Consider the following 17,019-nt stretch of genomic DNA (forward strand, 5'->3'; position numbering starts at 1 on the left):
CAATTCTCCTGCCTCAGCCTCCTGAGTAGCTGGGATTACAGGCACACACCACCATGCCCAGCTAATTTTTTGTATTTTTAGTAGAGACGGGGTTTCACCATGTTGACCAGGATGGTCTCGATCTCTTGACCTCGTGATCCACCCGCCTCGGCCTCCCAAAGTGCTGGGATTACAGGCTTGAGCCACCGCGCCCGGCTATAATTAGGGTTTTTAAATATTTCTTTCTCAGCAATTGCTATCAATGAAACAAAAAAAATCAATAAAGACAGAAAATCTCAATAACACTGTCAACTTCCTTGACCTGATGTTTATAGAACACTGCCCACAAATGCAGAATTCATATTCTTTTTAAATGCACATGACATGTTCAGCATGATCACGTTCTGGGCTATAAAATTAGTCTCAATAAACTTATAAAGATTGAAATCATATAGAATATGCTCTCTGTCTATAATGGGATTAAGTTGAAAATCAGTAAGATATTTAGAAAAACCTCAATATTTGGAAATTAACACACTTCCAAATAAGGGAAATTAGAAAAATAAAAACATATCCAAATGAAAGCCCCCTTGAGTAGCTTGGACCACAGGTGCACACCACCATGCTCAGCTAACTTTTTTTAATGCAGAGATGGGGTTTCACCATGTTGCCCAGGCTGGCCTTGAAATCCTGGGCTCAAGCAGTCCTCCTGCTTTGGCTTCCCAAAGAGCTGTGATTACAGGTGTGAGCCACACTGCACCTTGCCTTCTACTACTTTTTGTAAGACCAGCTTTATACTGACAGTAAAACCTGACAAATACATTAGAAAAAAGGAAAATTGCAAACTAGTAGTTCTCATGGGCATAGATACCAAAAATCCTTTGAAAATAATTAGCAAATAAAATCCAGCGATATATAAAAAGAATAATGCATCATGCTGAAGGGGAGTTTATTCTGGGAGTGCAAAGTTGGTTTAACACCCATAAATCAATGTATTTCACCATATTAACAGAATTAAGGAGAAAAATAAGTGTCATTTCAGTAGACACAGAAAAATAATTTTATACAATTTAACACCCACTCATGATTAAAATTTTAAAACTCACCAAATTAAAAGTCCCCAACCTGATGAAGGTCATAATGACATATTTAGTAATAAAATATTGAATGTTTTCCTTCTATGATAATAACCAAACCAAGAATGGCCAGCCACACCAATTTGCTGATGTTGCAATACTTTGAAATGTATCAAAAATTAAGATGATTGGTAAAGAAGAGAATCTTAAAAAAAAATTTCAAGAGGAAATATTTGAATAAAGAGATGGATAGATAACTAGAAATGTGAATAAGCAAAAATAACAAATTATTAAGGTAGTAGTTATATAGTACAACTGTAAATTAAATTAAATGAACTTATATATGTAAAATTGTATGGTAATCTGCTTGAGCCATAGAGCTATAAGTGTCAAAAGTACTTGTCAATTAAGATAAATCTGAAATGAAATACAATTCTTCTGAAATCAATATAATTTAGTGACAAAATATGATGTAACTTATAAAAATTCAATGCATACATAATATTAGAGTTCTATTGCATAATAGGACATGTAGCATTATGGTGTTACTACAGCAACGTGACATAAAATACCATGGAAACGGAATGTAGGTGAAAAAGAGCTAAATGAGTGGTCCTATTAAGAGTGGATGAGTTTTGGCACTACTCGAATGCTAATGAAGCTTCTTTCTTATTTGGAAAAAAACAAGCCAGTTTACCCATTATAAATTATGTACCATTATAATTTATGTACTATAAACACAAAGTTCTGTAGTAACTGGCACTTTTAATAGACTCTTCTTTCATGATTTTCCAACTGAAACTGCACCTGTGTGGGCTGCCTACATCTCCAGCACCCTTCTGCGCTACAGAGTGTGGCTCCAGTTCAGATCCTACAGGGAGGGGAACATCAAGAGGATTTTCAAACAGTCCTCTGATACTTCCAGCAATGTGAAAGGCATGGTGCCAATATACATTTTATAGAAAAATCAGACAGCATTTTCTATTGTAAACTAAAAATAAAGTCTTATTCCCCTCCTCCCCCACCCCACTGACTAGACTCCCTCTTGGCCAAAAGGACCCCAGAAAAATCTTAAAAACTAAATTCCAGCCGGGCATGGTGGCTCAAGCCTGTAATCCCAGCACTTTGGGAGGCCGAGGCGGGTGGATCACGAGGTCAAGAGATCGAGACCATCCTGGTCAACACGGTGAAACCCCGTCTCTACTAAAAATACAAAAAATTAGCTGGGCATGGTGACGCGTGCCTGTAATCCCAGGTACTCAGGAGGCTGAGGCAGGAGAATTGCCTGAACCCAGGAGGCGGAGGTTGCGGTGAGCCGAGATCGCGCCATTGCACTCCAGCCTGGGTACCAAGAGCGAAACTCCGTCTCCCTCCCAAAAAAAATAAATAAATAAAACAAACAAAAAAAAAACTAAATTCCCAGCTACAACCAGAAAGGAGGTCAGCCCCTCCCTTTTGGAGTTTAGGTTCAACCGAGCAGCATTAATATTAAAATAGAAATCATGTGACTAACAAAATAGACTCTTTATGCCAATAAAATACCAAATTATATACACGACTTAAGGTCATGTCAGACAAGGGTTAAGCCACACAGGCTTGCAGTTCCCTCTGATTCAGTGTATTGGTTAATGGAGCTCCTTATCTAAAAATACTCCTTTCCATTGACTTTTTTTTTTTATTAAGACAGGGTCTTGTTCTGTCACTTAGGCTGGAGTGCAGTGGCATGATCATGGCTCACTGCAGCCTGATCTCCTGGGCTTAAGTGATCCTTCCATCCTGGCCTCCTGAGTAGCTGGAACTATAGACACATGCCACCACAGCTGGATAACTTCTTAATTTTTTTTTTTTTTTTTTTTTTTTTTTGAGACGGAGTCTCGCTCTTGTTGCCCAGGCTGGAGTGCAATGGCACGATCTCGGCTCACCGCAACCTCCGCCTCCTGGGTTCAGGCAATTCTCCTGCCTCAGCCTCCTGAGTAGCTGGGACTACAGGCATGCGCCACCATGCCCAGCTAATTTTTTGTATTTTTAGTAGAGACGGGGTTTCACTATGTTGACCAGGATGGTCTCGATCTCTTGACCTCGTGATCCACCCGCCTCGGCCTCCCAAAGTGCTGGGATTACAGGCGTGAGCCACCGCGCCCGGCCCTTAATTTCTTTTTTTAAGAGATAGGGTCTCACTTTGTTGCCCAGGCTGCTCTTAAACTCCTGGGCTCAAGCGATCTTGCCACTTAGCCTCCCAAAGTGCTAGGATTACAGGCATGACACACTGTACCTGATCAACTCCAAATCTTTAGACAGAGCTCTATTCCTTAACCAAGTGCAGATTAAAGGGTCTCTGAATCCACCTATAAACTAAGCTTCTGCTTCAAAATATCACACCTTTTTGGGCCAAACCAATGCGTACCTCCCAAGCATTGATTTATATCTTTCCCTATAACTTCGGCCTCCCTAAAATATATAAAACCAAACTTTAATTCCAACTGCTGGGGCACACTTTCTCAGGATCTCTTGAGACTGTGTTCCCTAGGTTATTGTCACTTGTACTGGCTCAGATAAGCCTCTTTAAAAGAGTTTACAGGCGACTCTCTGCCTAGGGGGTAGTGCCACTCTACAGGAGAGGTCACGGTGCTGCCTCTTCACAAAGCTGTTTTCTTCTACCTCTGACTTGCCCTTGAATTCTTTCCTGGGCAAAGCCAAGAACCTTCATGGGCTAAGCTCCACGTTGGGGCTCCCCTGCCTTGCCCCAGTTTCTCTAACCTCTTACTGCTCAGGGGTCAGGTGGCCAGAGGTCACAAGATTTGTGACTTCCCCAGTTGCTCTGTAGATAACATCAGTATTGTAGAACATAAGATTGGTCAAGTGGTGAACAGCTAACCCCACCTGGACTTGTGAATCATGACTCAACCGGTCCTGTGGCCCCCCCTCCAGAGTGGGACTCAGTGCATGAAGATTGTTTTCTATATGCCTATGATTGCATCCCCAGCCAACCAGCAGCATCTGTTCCCTTGTGCTCTGCTCACCAACCATCCTTGAAAAATGCTAACCTCTGAGCCTTCAGGAAGAATGATTTGAGTGATAACTCCAGTCCTTCTGCTTGGCTGCCTTGTATTCAACTCTTTACTGCAAAAAAATTTATAGATATAAAATATTATATATTATAAATATTAACATTAATATTATATTATATATATTACAGAGTCTAGTTTTTCAGTTAACATAATCAAGAGACTGAAAAAAACACTATCTCTGCTGAAAAACCAAATAGCATGGCCAAGAAACTTCTAAAACAATGCCTCTTCCAGCCTGGACAAATTGATAACACACAAAGAGCTTCCAAAATAATTTTTATTGCTATTTAAAAAGAAGTCAAGAAAAAATAGATGCATATTTTTTCCTACAAAATTATAAAATATTCAGGATATTTAACATTTTTTCATAAATGCGCTAAGATATAAAGACACATTTAAAGATAGAAGTCTTTTCCACTTAAGGTTTTCAAGAATCTCATAGGGATTAAAGAATAGTGATTTTCTTCCTTCTACATTTCCCTAAAGACATAGCCGTTACAGTTTTCTGCTGGAGTTATCTAAAAAAGGACATACGAAGATAAATTTTCTATTGTATTGAAATAAAATTAGCATAAAGCTTTACTTCTGTCTTTGTGCTTTTAGGCTGGCAATTGTGGTCAATCAATGCTGCACTGGAATTTCCAACTCAGCAGGGGAAATAATCTAATTAAAAATGACACACATTCTATGTTCTGTCCTTTAGAAAACAGAAACCGTTTGTCAGTAGCCCTTAAAAAGTGCAATTGCCTTCTTTGTCATTTCACTGTAAGGTCTGAGATGTTGTTTCTAAACAGCACAGCTTACATGAAACCATACAAATAAAGAAAAGAAGTGCTTTAGAGGGCAGGTTCAGTTTGACACAAGCGGCACAGGAAGCCATACACTTTTGATGACATTAATTCAAAAAGTATATTCATTTGAGTTTCTCAATAAACAGTTTGAGAGAAAAGGCTTTACTGTTGATTCAGATGAATGTTAACATAAAGCTTTCTTTTCTGAAATTAGATTATGGGGTAAGCCAAGCCAGATTATCTCTGGAGATGATAGAAGCTATAATTATTTTGGGAAATTTCAATCACTATTTTGGAATTGGTACCTAAGGCTTTCTTCTCCCCTATTATTTGTGGGCTTTTTAATGAGATATTTTTGGGGGAGATGCTTTAGGTAGGAAATATCAGCTTTTGAAAGACAAAGGTACAATTATCATTAGAATCAAAAGCCTGTTAAAACAAGTCTCTAAGGTTTTCTAGATATATTTTATACACATTGTTTTCATAAAGACAGAAAGAAAAAAATTCCTATAATATCTGTAAGATTACCCTCACATTAGCCCACATGAAAGATAAAATAAAGGGCTGAGATGAAGGGTGTTCAAATACTTTGCAACAGAGCTATTCTAGTGCCAAAGCCATAATTAACTTTTCAGTGATAACCTCTTTCTTAGCCTATATAAAAAAGAATGGCTGCCTCAGTTCTGGGGGCTCAGTCACTATCTACTCTCTCCCTGCAAAAACCCTGGAATTTTGTGTACCTCTTCAACCACCTGCTCTAACCTATCAATAACCTAACACAAACCCTGGTGTCCAGAGACAATTTGAGCCCAAACCAGCAGGGGAGACAGCAGAAGACAGACATGGGGAAAAGGGAACCAGGTGCTTTTCTAAATTTTTTTCTATACCCTTGTCATGGTATCTGTGTAGTATCATGGTATAAACCCTGTCCTAGATACTATGATCTAATTTTAAACCTTTAGGACTGCTTCCATCAGTTGTGAAATCATTGGCTCCCAGAATTAACAGAAAATGACTGCGTGACAATAGGCCAGGGACGCTGCCAGTTTATCCTATTAACCACTGGTAGGTACATAATGAGCATCTATTCTGCACATGGCACTGTGCTAATGCCATGGTCCTTAACAAGATAAAGGTAATAAAACCACAATTTATATCTGCTATTATTTATATTCATCACATCCTTTCCAATTCAGGTCAGTTCATAGGCCTTAATCAGCACAAATTCTTTCAAGAAACCCTCCTATGTGATTAAAGTAAATATTGATACTACATAGCCCAATTATCATATGGCTAATAGGAGAAGCTAAACTGTAGAGCCAGTTTTGAAATGCGAAGTTATATGTCTCTATCTCTACAACATTTTACATGGTAGACCTCTGCCCAGCCTCATCCAGGACAAAGTTTCTTTTTCTTGCTGCTACTTCATTGTTTAACTCTGAATCTGATTTGTCCATATTGTAGCCAGAGTTGGCTGCCATGGAACCTCTCGCTCCCTCTGCAGTGCCTCCATTTGGCTGAAGAAGTGTAGAATTTGGCTCCTTAGGACGTTTCCATTGCGGTCTGGTGACTATCCAAAAAATGAGGGCTCCAAACACCAGGATCAGAAGGCCAAGGGAGTTTGCAAAAACACCTTCTGGTGGGAATGTACTGTACGAAGCAGGAGCTCTTCTATGAAATAAGAGATGTATCCAATCACAAATAGGATGATACAGCAACATGCAAAACAGTCTTATGCACACTAATACAATTTCAATGTAAACTCTCAAAACTTGATATTAAGGAGAAATTTAAGTTATGCTATAATTCACTCAGGAATACATCATGAAATTGCTTAAAAAATAATAAATATGAAAATAACACAGCATCTGTCACACTTGTTTTGAGGCAGGTAGGGTCTGGAGGCAGGGAACCTCACACTGACTTCCTAGAATTAAACCAGAAGGAAAACCCCAACTTTCCACACCTAAGTAGCAAAAGGACTGGAGGCTACTCCCTTTGCAAGCCCTGCTTTTCTGCATGGCAGATGGAAAATTGAAAGTATCTCTGATTTCTACAACCCATCAGACGTTTGCATAAGAATGTAACTTTGTAACTTCACATCAGCCTCTGATTGGTTGCTTTCTGCAGGCCACTGCTTCATTTACATGCAGTGAACACCAAGTGGCCAACAGGAAACCTTTAGGGGGCATTTAGACCCAAGAAGATTCTGTCTCCAGGCCCCTGAGCGGCTTCTTAGGCACTCTCGCCCTGTGGAGTGTGCTTTCATTTTCTTTTTTTTTTTTTTTTTTTTTTTTTGAGACGGAGTTTCACTCATGTTACCCAGGCTGGAGTGCAATGGCGCGATCTCGGCTCACCGCAACCTCCGCCTCCTGGGTTCAGGCAATTCTCCTGCCTCAGCCTCCTGAGTAGCTGGGATTACAGGCACGCACCACCATGCCCGGCTAATTTTTTGTATTTTTAGTAGAGACGGGGTTTCACCGTGTTGACCAGGATGGTCTCGATCTCTTGACCTTGTGATCCACCCGCCTCGGCCTCCCAAAGTGCTGGGATTACAGGCTTGAGCCACCGCGCCCGGCATCACTTAAAATTTTTAAAACAGAATGAAACAAAAATGTATGTACACTATGATTACAATTAATGTAAAAACATGTCTATCAAAAATATTGAAAGGGAATGTATAACTTCAATAGTTGTTTTGTAAGAGTAGTATAATTTGTCAGACTTTTTGGTCCTTCTAATTTTTTAGTAATATCATATTACCTGTATGCTATAACAAATTGTTTTAAGTATATTTTTTAAAAAATTTAATATTTAAAAAACTTTGTTACATTTATATGACATTTTCCCAGTGAGTGAGCATTTAACATTTTATGGCTTAAGTATTACAATTAAGAAGACTATGCAACTTACAGGCCAAAAATCAGTTTCTCTGTCACTCCCATAAGTACTGTGGCAATCACTGTTCCAAAGATGAGAAGTCCAGAATAAACATGTATGGGCATGAGAAATGCTCGGAGAGAAAGCGGGGCCCACGGAAGCAGAAAGACCACAAAACCTGAAACAAGCTAAACACCAGAAAGCGATTTAAGTTTTAAACTAATTTTAAATTATTATTTAAAAAGCAATATGTGTAATGAGAAAACCTTTCATATAGAACCAAGGGGCAGAAAATGAAGTTTCCTCACTCCACTTCCACTATCCTTATCACTTTCTCATGGATCCTTCCAGAAAATTTGCTATCCCCATACATATAATTCTGCATTTTGCTTTTTCCTTTAACAGAATGTCTTGGAGATCTTTTCATATCTATACATTTATCTAATTTATTCTTTTTAATGGCTAATATCCTAAGGCTATAACAATTTATTTATACAGCTCTCTGTTTGGTTTTTGCTATCCTTAATCTGACTATAGTGAACATTCTGGTACTTACCTGTTTGTTTTTACCAGTTTCCTAAGGTTGCTAAGTAGGAAGGGAAGGAAAAGATTTTTTAAAATCACTAAAACCAAGTACATTAGAACACATAATTTAGTCAGTTCAACCTAAAACGCTATGTGTAAAGAAGTTGACTTTTGTTTTATGAGAAAGAAATGAACTCTACAGAAAAGTTATCTTCATTTCCTTGATAATTAAATCACTAGTGGGATACATCCTTGCAGAGAAGACAGCAGGATTCGTATATAAACTGAAGTCTGTTACGCTTTCATGGTCTTGTCGCCCATACAGCTTTGCCCATCAAGTATTCTCCTCTCTTCAACAAGATAAAGACGACTTAGTGGCTACTGAATTACTGAGTTTAAAGAAACTTATTTTTTCCCCCAGACACCTATTTAGGATCTACCATCCTAACAAAGCAACCATGAAAAGAGAGAATGGGGAGAAAGCACTAACAACATTGTTCATCTTTCCTGATTAAGATACAAGGGCTAATGCGGAGATACCAGAAGAAGGGAGGTAGGAGGAGGGGTCCAGTGCCCTAATTCACACTAAGAATCAGCTCTCATGTAATACAAAATAGTAATAAATTGAAACTATTAACAAAACAATGAATAGGATTTGTCAATTCAACAGACTAAAGAGGAAAAATCGTAAAAATCATCAAAACAGACGGCAAAAAACATTGGTAGGATTCACCAGTGGTGTATGAGATGTTTTAACTAACTAGGAATAGAAGATAATTATTTTAACCCGATTATATTAGTCAGGACAGAACATGCTATAGGAACTAACAGACTCCATTTTCAAGAGGTTAACATGTAAAAGTATATTTCTCGCTCACACACACTTTGCTTACGGTCTACAGGCATTTCAGAGTAGATCTCTTTAGATCTAGAAGGATTCATCTTATATCTCTTATCACCACTCCTATTCAGCATTTTTCCGAAAGTCTCAGCTACTGAGTTAGGCAAGAAAAAGAAATATGATGACAGAAAAAGAAACACAACTTTTATTAATCACATAAGATTATAAAACACAATCCAAAAATCTTGAGATTACTAACATAAGTTTATCAAGTTTGCTAGGTATAAATTTATACTTGAGATCAGTTGTACTTTTTGTAAAGAGGCAACAAGTGAAGTAGATTTTTAATGATACCCCCATTTTTAATAGCAAGGAGCTAGCAATACGCTGGAGAAAACAACTCTACAAAGAAAATATAAAGTTTTACAATATTTTGGAGAAGGCTAAAAAAAAATCAGGTTCATGATAATGAGTTGGAGGACTTGTATTATACAGATGTCAGTTCTCAAATTCATCTATAGATTAAATAAAATCCTAATAGATTGTTTGGTGGAATTTGATGCATTGATTCTAAAATTTACATAGATGAAACGGCCAAGAATAGCCAGGATTAACTTTTGTTTTTTGAGGTATAATCTAATACAATAAATTCTGTAATTTACATTTTAAAAAGTAATAACAAATACATTTAATAGATTGGTTTGCGTAGTTTATTATTTAGTTAATATCCAAAATGCCTGAGTATATTAGAAATGGTTCAGAGGGTTCCCTCTTGGTGGTTCAGAATATTCCTAAATCTGTTTCAGTGAACTTCAGTGATTCTATTAGTATCAAAGGGCAAGCTTCCTGATGTCCATGTTGTGCTTTCTATATGAAGATGGGGGCTGGGTGCGGTGCCTCACGCCTGTAATCCCAGCACTATGGGAGGCTAAGGTGGGCAGGTCACTTGAGTCCAGGAGTTTGAGACTAGCCTGGGCAACATGGTGAAACCCCATCTCTACAAAAAATTAGCAGTGTGTGTTAGTGCACACCTGTGGCCCCAGCTACTCTGGAGGCTGAGGCAGGAGGATTGCTCAAGCCCTGAAGATGGAGGTGGCAGTGGGCCGAGATTGTGCCATTGCACTCCAGCCTGGGTGACAAAGATCCTGTCTCAAAAATAAAAAAGAAATTTTTTGGAAGGAAGAAAGGAAGGAGGGAAGGAAGGAAGGTGGGAGGGAAGGAGGGAAAGAGGGAAGGAGGGAAGGAGGGAGGGAAGGAAGGAAGAAAAGAGAAAAGAAAGGAAAAGAAAATGGGGCTCAGGGATTTAGCACACATATATCATCATACCATCTCTTTTCTGTGGCTTACCCATAGAAACGTATATTTCTCATTCCTGCTCTCCTATTTTTATTCCTAAAATTCTTACTGTTTTCTCTCATTTCCTCCATAATTTGTCATGTGCGTCTCTTACAGTCCTGTAGGGCTCAATGATCTAAGCAGGTAGGAGGTCAGAAATTTGCTTCCACAATCCCTGAGCAATTTAACTCCCCTAAATCTTACTTTCACCATTAAAAATTTTTTGCAACAAAAGAAAATTACATTTAAAAGGAAAAGAAAAACATTACAGAATGCTTGACTTTGATTAAAAGTGTTCTGAATGCTGCAAGGATGCCTAGTTATAATTTATAAATAATCATTATTTCCTTTTAACTATCTTAATCTTACCACCTTACAAGTGAAGGTGGTAATTTATAACCTAGTGGATTGAAAATTATAAGACCTTTCGCCCCTCTAAGTCAGTAGTGGAAGTGCGGTTCACAGAAGGCACACATTTAAAGGGATGTCTACCATAATCCCAGCACTTTGGGAGGCTGAAGCAGGAGGATCACTTAAGGTCAGGATTTCAATACTAGCCTGGCCAACATGTTGAAACCCTGTCTCTACTAAAAATACAAAAACTAGCCTGGCGTGGTGGCGCATGCCTGTAGTCCCAGCTACTCTGGAGGCTAAGGCAGGAGAATTGCTTGAAACCAGAAGGCAGAAGTTGCCGTGAGCTGACATTGTGCACTTCAGCCTCGGTGACAGAGCAGCGGAAAAAAAAAAAAAGGATGCCTGGGCCCTATCCAGACCTGCTAAATCCAATTTCTGGATTAGGGTCTAGGAATCTGCATTTTAACACACTGCCCAGGAGATTCTTACACACGTTGAAGTTTGAAAATGACTACTTTTGATTCACTCAAATTATTCTAGAGATATGGATAAACAGTCTGGAAAATCCTCAAAAGAGAAGGTAGTGGAATCTTCCATTACATGTAGTCTACAAACACTTACTAAGTGCCATTAGATGCCAACAAAGTGCCCTGGTGTTTAAGAATCATCACCTACAGGAGTCTGTTCTTCAGCGAAGTGGAAGTTCTTAAGAGCTAAGGAAAAATAAACTCTCATAAAAAGTTATTACTTAGAGATGAAAGCAAAAATATAGTGTGACCTAATTATGTTTAAAAATTAAATATCTGTATATTCATTCGCATAGGTATAATAAAAGCCTAAAGGAAATAAACCAAAAGGTAATGATATCTCTAGATTATGGCAGTATCAGTGGCGTTTTTCATTTTTATATTTAATTAATAGCAGCAGCAGAGTTTCTAGTCCTTGTGGAGCAGGACTAGCATAGGCAGTGTGCCCAGAATAGCCAGGTTTTTTTTTTCTTTTTCTTTTTCTACATCTTATAAAGTTTAAAATTAATGTGTATTACTTTTATAATTAAAAATAGACAGTGAAAGCTTACTTTTAAAGTTTCTGTGTTGGCTGGGCACGGTGGCTCATGCCTGTAATTCCAGCACTTTGGGAGGCTGAGGTGGGTGGATCACTTGAGGCCAGGAGTTCGAGACCAGCCTGGACATCAGGGTGAAACCCTGCCTCTACTAAAAATACAAAAATTAGCCAGCTGTGGTGGCACGGGCCTGTAATCCCAGCTACTGAGGATGCTGAAGAATAAAAATTGCTTGAACCGAGGAGGCAGAGACTGTAGTGAGCCAAGATTGCACCACAGCACTCCAGCTTGGGTGACAGGGTGAGATGCTGTCTCAAAAAAAAGAATAAATAAAATAAAGTTTTCATCTTAAATGTCTCGGCTTTTCTCAGTTAATTATTACTATCCTTAAAGACATAAATGTACACTACTATAGCAGTTTCTCACTTTATGAAACAGATGAGTTTTTTTTATTTTTTTATTTTTTATTTTTACAGAGATAGGGCCTTGCTATGCTGCCCAGGCTGGTCTTCAACTCCTGGCCTCAATCAATCCTCCCACCTTGGCCTCCCAAAGTGTTGGGATTACAGGCATGAGTTACCATGTCTGGCCTGAATGGTTTTGGTTTTTTTTTAAGTGTGTGTAAGCTTTTAGACATAACAAAAGCTCTTATTGCAAAAGACATTAATGAGACCAGGAAATATCTACCTCCTAGTTTTTGTACTTGGTATGGTTTGCTTTTTTTTTCAGCGTAGAGGTAGATTTAATGAGCTTTCAAGTAAATTATTATATGGAATTCAAGATTATTTTATTTATTTATTTATTTATTTATTTATTTATTTATTTATTTTTGAGACGGAGTTTCGCTCTTGTTACCCAGGCTGGAGTGCAATGGCGCGATCTCGGCTCACCGCAACCTCCGCCTCCTGGGTTCAGGCAATTCTCCTGCCTCAGCCTCCTGAGTAGCTGGGACTACAGGCACGCGCCACCATGCCCAGCTAATTTTTTGTAGTTTTAGTAGAGACGGGGTTTCACCATGTTGACCAGGATGGTCTTGATCTCTTGACCTCGTGATCCACCCGCCTCGGCCTCCCAAAGTGCTGGGATTACAGGCTTGAGCCACCGCGCCCGGACTGGAATTCAAGATTATTATATGGAAGCTCCTCCCAGCTCTCCTTCACCTTTCTGCTATTTTATAAACTCATTCAGTCCTTCATTCCATATACATTTTGCCCCTCTATGACCCAAATGTTCTCAGTGCTGTTAATGCTACACAAGACAGACAAGCTCCCGATGTTAAAGAACTCACATTTATTTTTATTAATATTACTGTTAATGTCCAACCTTTTGACCATTCATAGGCTTTTCCCTTAGATTAATTATTCTCAAATATTAGCATTCATCTGAATCACCTTACGTGCTTGTTAAAGCACAGATTGTTGGGTCCCAGCCCCAGAGTCTTTGGTTCAGTAGATCTGGGGTGGAACCTGAGAATCTGTCTTTCTAACTTCCTTAGTGATGCTAATGCCACTGTTCTAGGGACCAAACGCTGTCTTAGGTCATTGCCAAATTGCATTCTTCCAATGTAATGACACTTTTCTTTCAGGGGTTAAAAAAAAAAAATCTAACCAGCACCAACTAAAATATGTCCACAATTTTTTTATAAAGGAGATAACAGGACCAGGCGTAGTGGCTCACGCTTGTAATTCCAGCACTTTGGATGGCCAAGGTGGGCAAATCACAAGGTCAGGAGTTTGAGACCAGCCTGGCCAACATGGTGAAATCCCATCTCTACTAAAAATACAAAAAATTAGCCAGGCATGGTGACAGATGCCTGTAATCCCAGCTACTCAGGAGGCTGAAGCAGGAGAATTGCTTGAACCCGAGAGGTGGAGGTAGCAGGAGTCGAGATTGTGCCACTGCACTCCAGCCTGGGTGACAGAGCAAGACTCTATCTCAAAAACAAACAAACAAATAGCAACAGCAACAACAACAAAAATAAAGGAGATAACAGACACTTGAACTGGTCATTAAGTCTCTTGCCAGTGCTCACTTTGGGAGCACATATACTAAGAAGATTAGCAATATGATCTAAAAAAAAAAAAAGTCTCCTGCCAATATTCTACATACCCTTGCTATGCTGTCTTTTCTTCGTATCTGCCCAGCAATACCCCAACCCCGGCTCAGCCATCTTCATGACTACCTGTGATCTACTAGGTAATAATGGAGTAAACCACCACCAGGGAGACTAGCATCACTCCACGTTCATAATTATAAACAGTTCAACAATCGTGCTCAGCAAACCTCTATTATATTATTTATCAATGAGCTCTCCGTTCTCCCCCATCCTCAAATGTCTGACTCTCTGACGTGCCTCCTTACTCACAAAAAGATCTTACTAACGCCGCCTCATGGGAAAAAAGAGGCAACTTCAAAGAAGAGCCTCAATTTCCTGACAACAAACAAAACAAAGCAGGAAATCACCCCAAGCCAACAATTCCTTTCTTCAATGACATTAGAGATGATGTCCTCCAATTTTCCATCTGTGCTCTGTGACCTGCTTCCTGAGGTCCTAGCTATAGATCACTGTGTCTCTAGTATTCACAGCGTCTCTTTCTTTACTGGTGCCATCCTGTCGGCATTTCCACGTGCCCAAACTTCTCACAATAAAAAATCAGAAGTAGAAAAAAAAAAAGAGAACCCAAATACCTCCCTAGACTCCTGTCCCTGTCCAATTGCCACATTTTCTGTCTCCTCCCCTCTCACCCAAATTTCTTGACTGAGTTATCACTGTTTCCTCACCTTCTGCTCCCTCTTCAATCCATTGCAGTCTCACTCCTAGGAAGGAAGCCAGGAAATTGCTCTCTGGGGTCATTAGTGACTTCCAGGTCACCAAGCCCAGTGATCAGTTTTCAGACTGATAAGCAAAATAAGCTTATCTCCTCAGTAGCATCTGACACTCCTCAAGCCCTCTCCTCCCCTCCAAAGTTTCCCTTCTCATCCACTCACTTATTCAAACTTGTGGCCACCTACCTATTCAATAAAGCCTGTGAGTGACTCTCTCTCATTCTTTATCTCATCTACTTTCCAAATCACATGAATTCTACCTCCTAAATATCTTTAGAATCTATCTACTTTGCTTCACTGCTACTGCTACTCCTCTGGGCCACCATTGTTTCTCATCTTAACTCCATAACACCTGCAAGCTAGTCTCCTATAATCATGCCTGTCCAGCCTCCAATTCGTCTTCCATACTCTGCTCTGGGCAGCCTGGTCTCCTCCCTACTCCTCAAATGCCACAAACTGTTCCCCACATGCTATTCCATCCAACTAGAAGACTCTCTGCCCTTTCAACACCAGGTTTTCTTTATCCCCTATACTATATGAGAGGTCTCTGAGAACACCTTCTATCTACCAAATACTCAATTGCCTGTCTTCCCCTGCAAGCTTCGCAAGGGCAGAGAGCATGTCTCTTTAAGCCCATGTTTGTCTTGTGGAGTAAGTATCATCCACAGCCTAGCAAGGTATCTGGCATATAAAAGGTATTCACCTCACTGCTGAATAAATGAATGGATTGGGGAATGAAATTACAATGACATAACATGCATGATCTTAACCATGCTGTGATCAATAGTAGAAGTGGAAAATGCCATCTTCAGGTCATAAAGGAGCATGCCACAAGATTTATACTTAGAATAACAACAGCTAATTTGTGTCATGCCAGTGTGCTAAGCCCTGGGCTGAACCTTTCCACGCATTATTTGGCTTTGATTCCTATGATTTTGTGAAGGATTATAATCCTTGATTTATAGCTCAGAGAAGCAACTTGGCCCACGGTCACCAACTACCAAATGGATGAAGCTAATCCAAACTGAGGTCTCCCTAATTGCAAATCCTGTTTTCTTAAACACTATCTGTCCTCAGGATCTGAGCAAGAAAGAAGCCAGGTGCCAAAATTCCTCCCACTAAGCAAAGCCATGAAGTTGTGAAATAATATTTCTGAGAAGCTCAGTTAGCACAGACAACAATGGGAGATAAGAATCTGGATATTTCAGAAAGCAAAAGAGAATTTGAGACAAATATGTTTTTAATTCATCTGTTTAAAAATAGAATATATTTATATAATTGACTGTATTAAGATATTAAAGAAGAAAACTTAAGGTAGAGTGTTTATAGTTAATAATAATTATTGTATATTTCAAAATACCTAGAAGAGAAGAATTGGAATGTTCCTAACACAAAGATAAATGTTTGAAATAACGGGTATCCCAATTACCCTGATTTGTTCATCACTCATTGCATACTTGTATCAAAATATCATATGTACCACAAAATATATATTACAAATATTATACATCAATTAAAAAATAAATAAACATTGGCCAGATGTGGTGGTTCACACGGTAATCCCAGCACTTTGGGAGGCTGAGGCAGGTGGATCACTTGAGGTCAGGAGTTTGAGACCAGCCTGACCAATATGGTGAAACCCCGTCTCTAGTAAAAAAAAAAAAAAAAAAAAAAAAATTTGCCAGGCGTTGTGATGAGTGCGTGTAATCCCAGCTACATGGGAGGCTGAGGCAGGAGAACTGCTTGAGCCTGGTAGGCGGAGATTGAAGTGAGTCGAGGTGACACCACTGCACTCCAGCCTGGGTGACAGAGCAAGACTCTATGTCAAAAAATAAAAAAAAAAAGCTATATTCATCTCAGCAGAGAGATCAAACGCATTTAATAAAATTCCACATCTGTTTATAATTTAAGAAGGAAAACAAAACCTTTTCACAAACAGGAATAGGAGGAAATGTGATGCATCTGTACTCAATAGGAAAATCTTAGAGGCATTCTTTTTATTTATTAATTCTTTTTTAGCCTTTTTCTTTGGCAAGTATTCTCTTTTTTTTTTTTTTGAGACAGAGTCTCACTCTGTGTCACCAGACGCCAGGCTGGAGTGCAGTGGCACAATCTTGGCTCACTGCAACCTCCGCCTCCCAGGTTCAGGCAATTCTCCTGCCTCAGCCTCCTGAGTAGCTGGGACTACAGGTGCATGCCACCACGCCCAGCTAATTTTTGTATTTTTAGTAGAGACGGGGTTTCACCATGTTGGTCAGGATGGTCTCAATCTCTTGACCTC

The 17,019-nt window shown here is 39.3% G+C and overlaps 1 protein-coding gene across 2 annotated transcripts in view; it reads right to left on the minus strand.

Annotated features, from left to right (window-relative positions):
• Positions 1 to 4,382: 4,382 nt before the first annotated feature.
• LOC116561177 (cytochrome b reductase 1) overlaps positions 4,383 to 17,019 on the minus strand; it is a 36,909-nt gene continuing 24,272 nt past the window's right edge. Inside the window, exons 3-4 of one of the 2 annotated variants that reach the window (XM_032292986.1) lie at positions 7,828 to 7,982; positions 4,383 to 6,585 (exon numbers count right to left, since the gene is read on the minus strand). In XM_032292986.1, the coding sequence (XP_032148877.1) occupies positions 6,279 to 6,585; positions 7,828 to 7,982 (462 nt within the window). In that variant the 3' untranslated portion in view covers positions 4,383 to 6,278. The remainder of the gene's footprint in view (positions 6,586 to 7,827; positions 7,983 to 17,019) is intronic. The other variant, XM_032292987.1, reaches the window with a different exon arrangement.

The sequence above is a fragment of the Sapajus apella genome, unplaced genomic scaffold (assembly GCF_009761245.1).
Source record: "Sapajus apella isolate SASKATOON/1434 unplaced genomic scaffold, GSC_monkey_1.0 scaffold28, whole genome shotgun sequence".
NCBI lineage: Eukaryota > Metazoa > Chordata > Mammalia > Primates > Cebidae > Sapajus > Sapajus apella.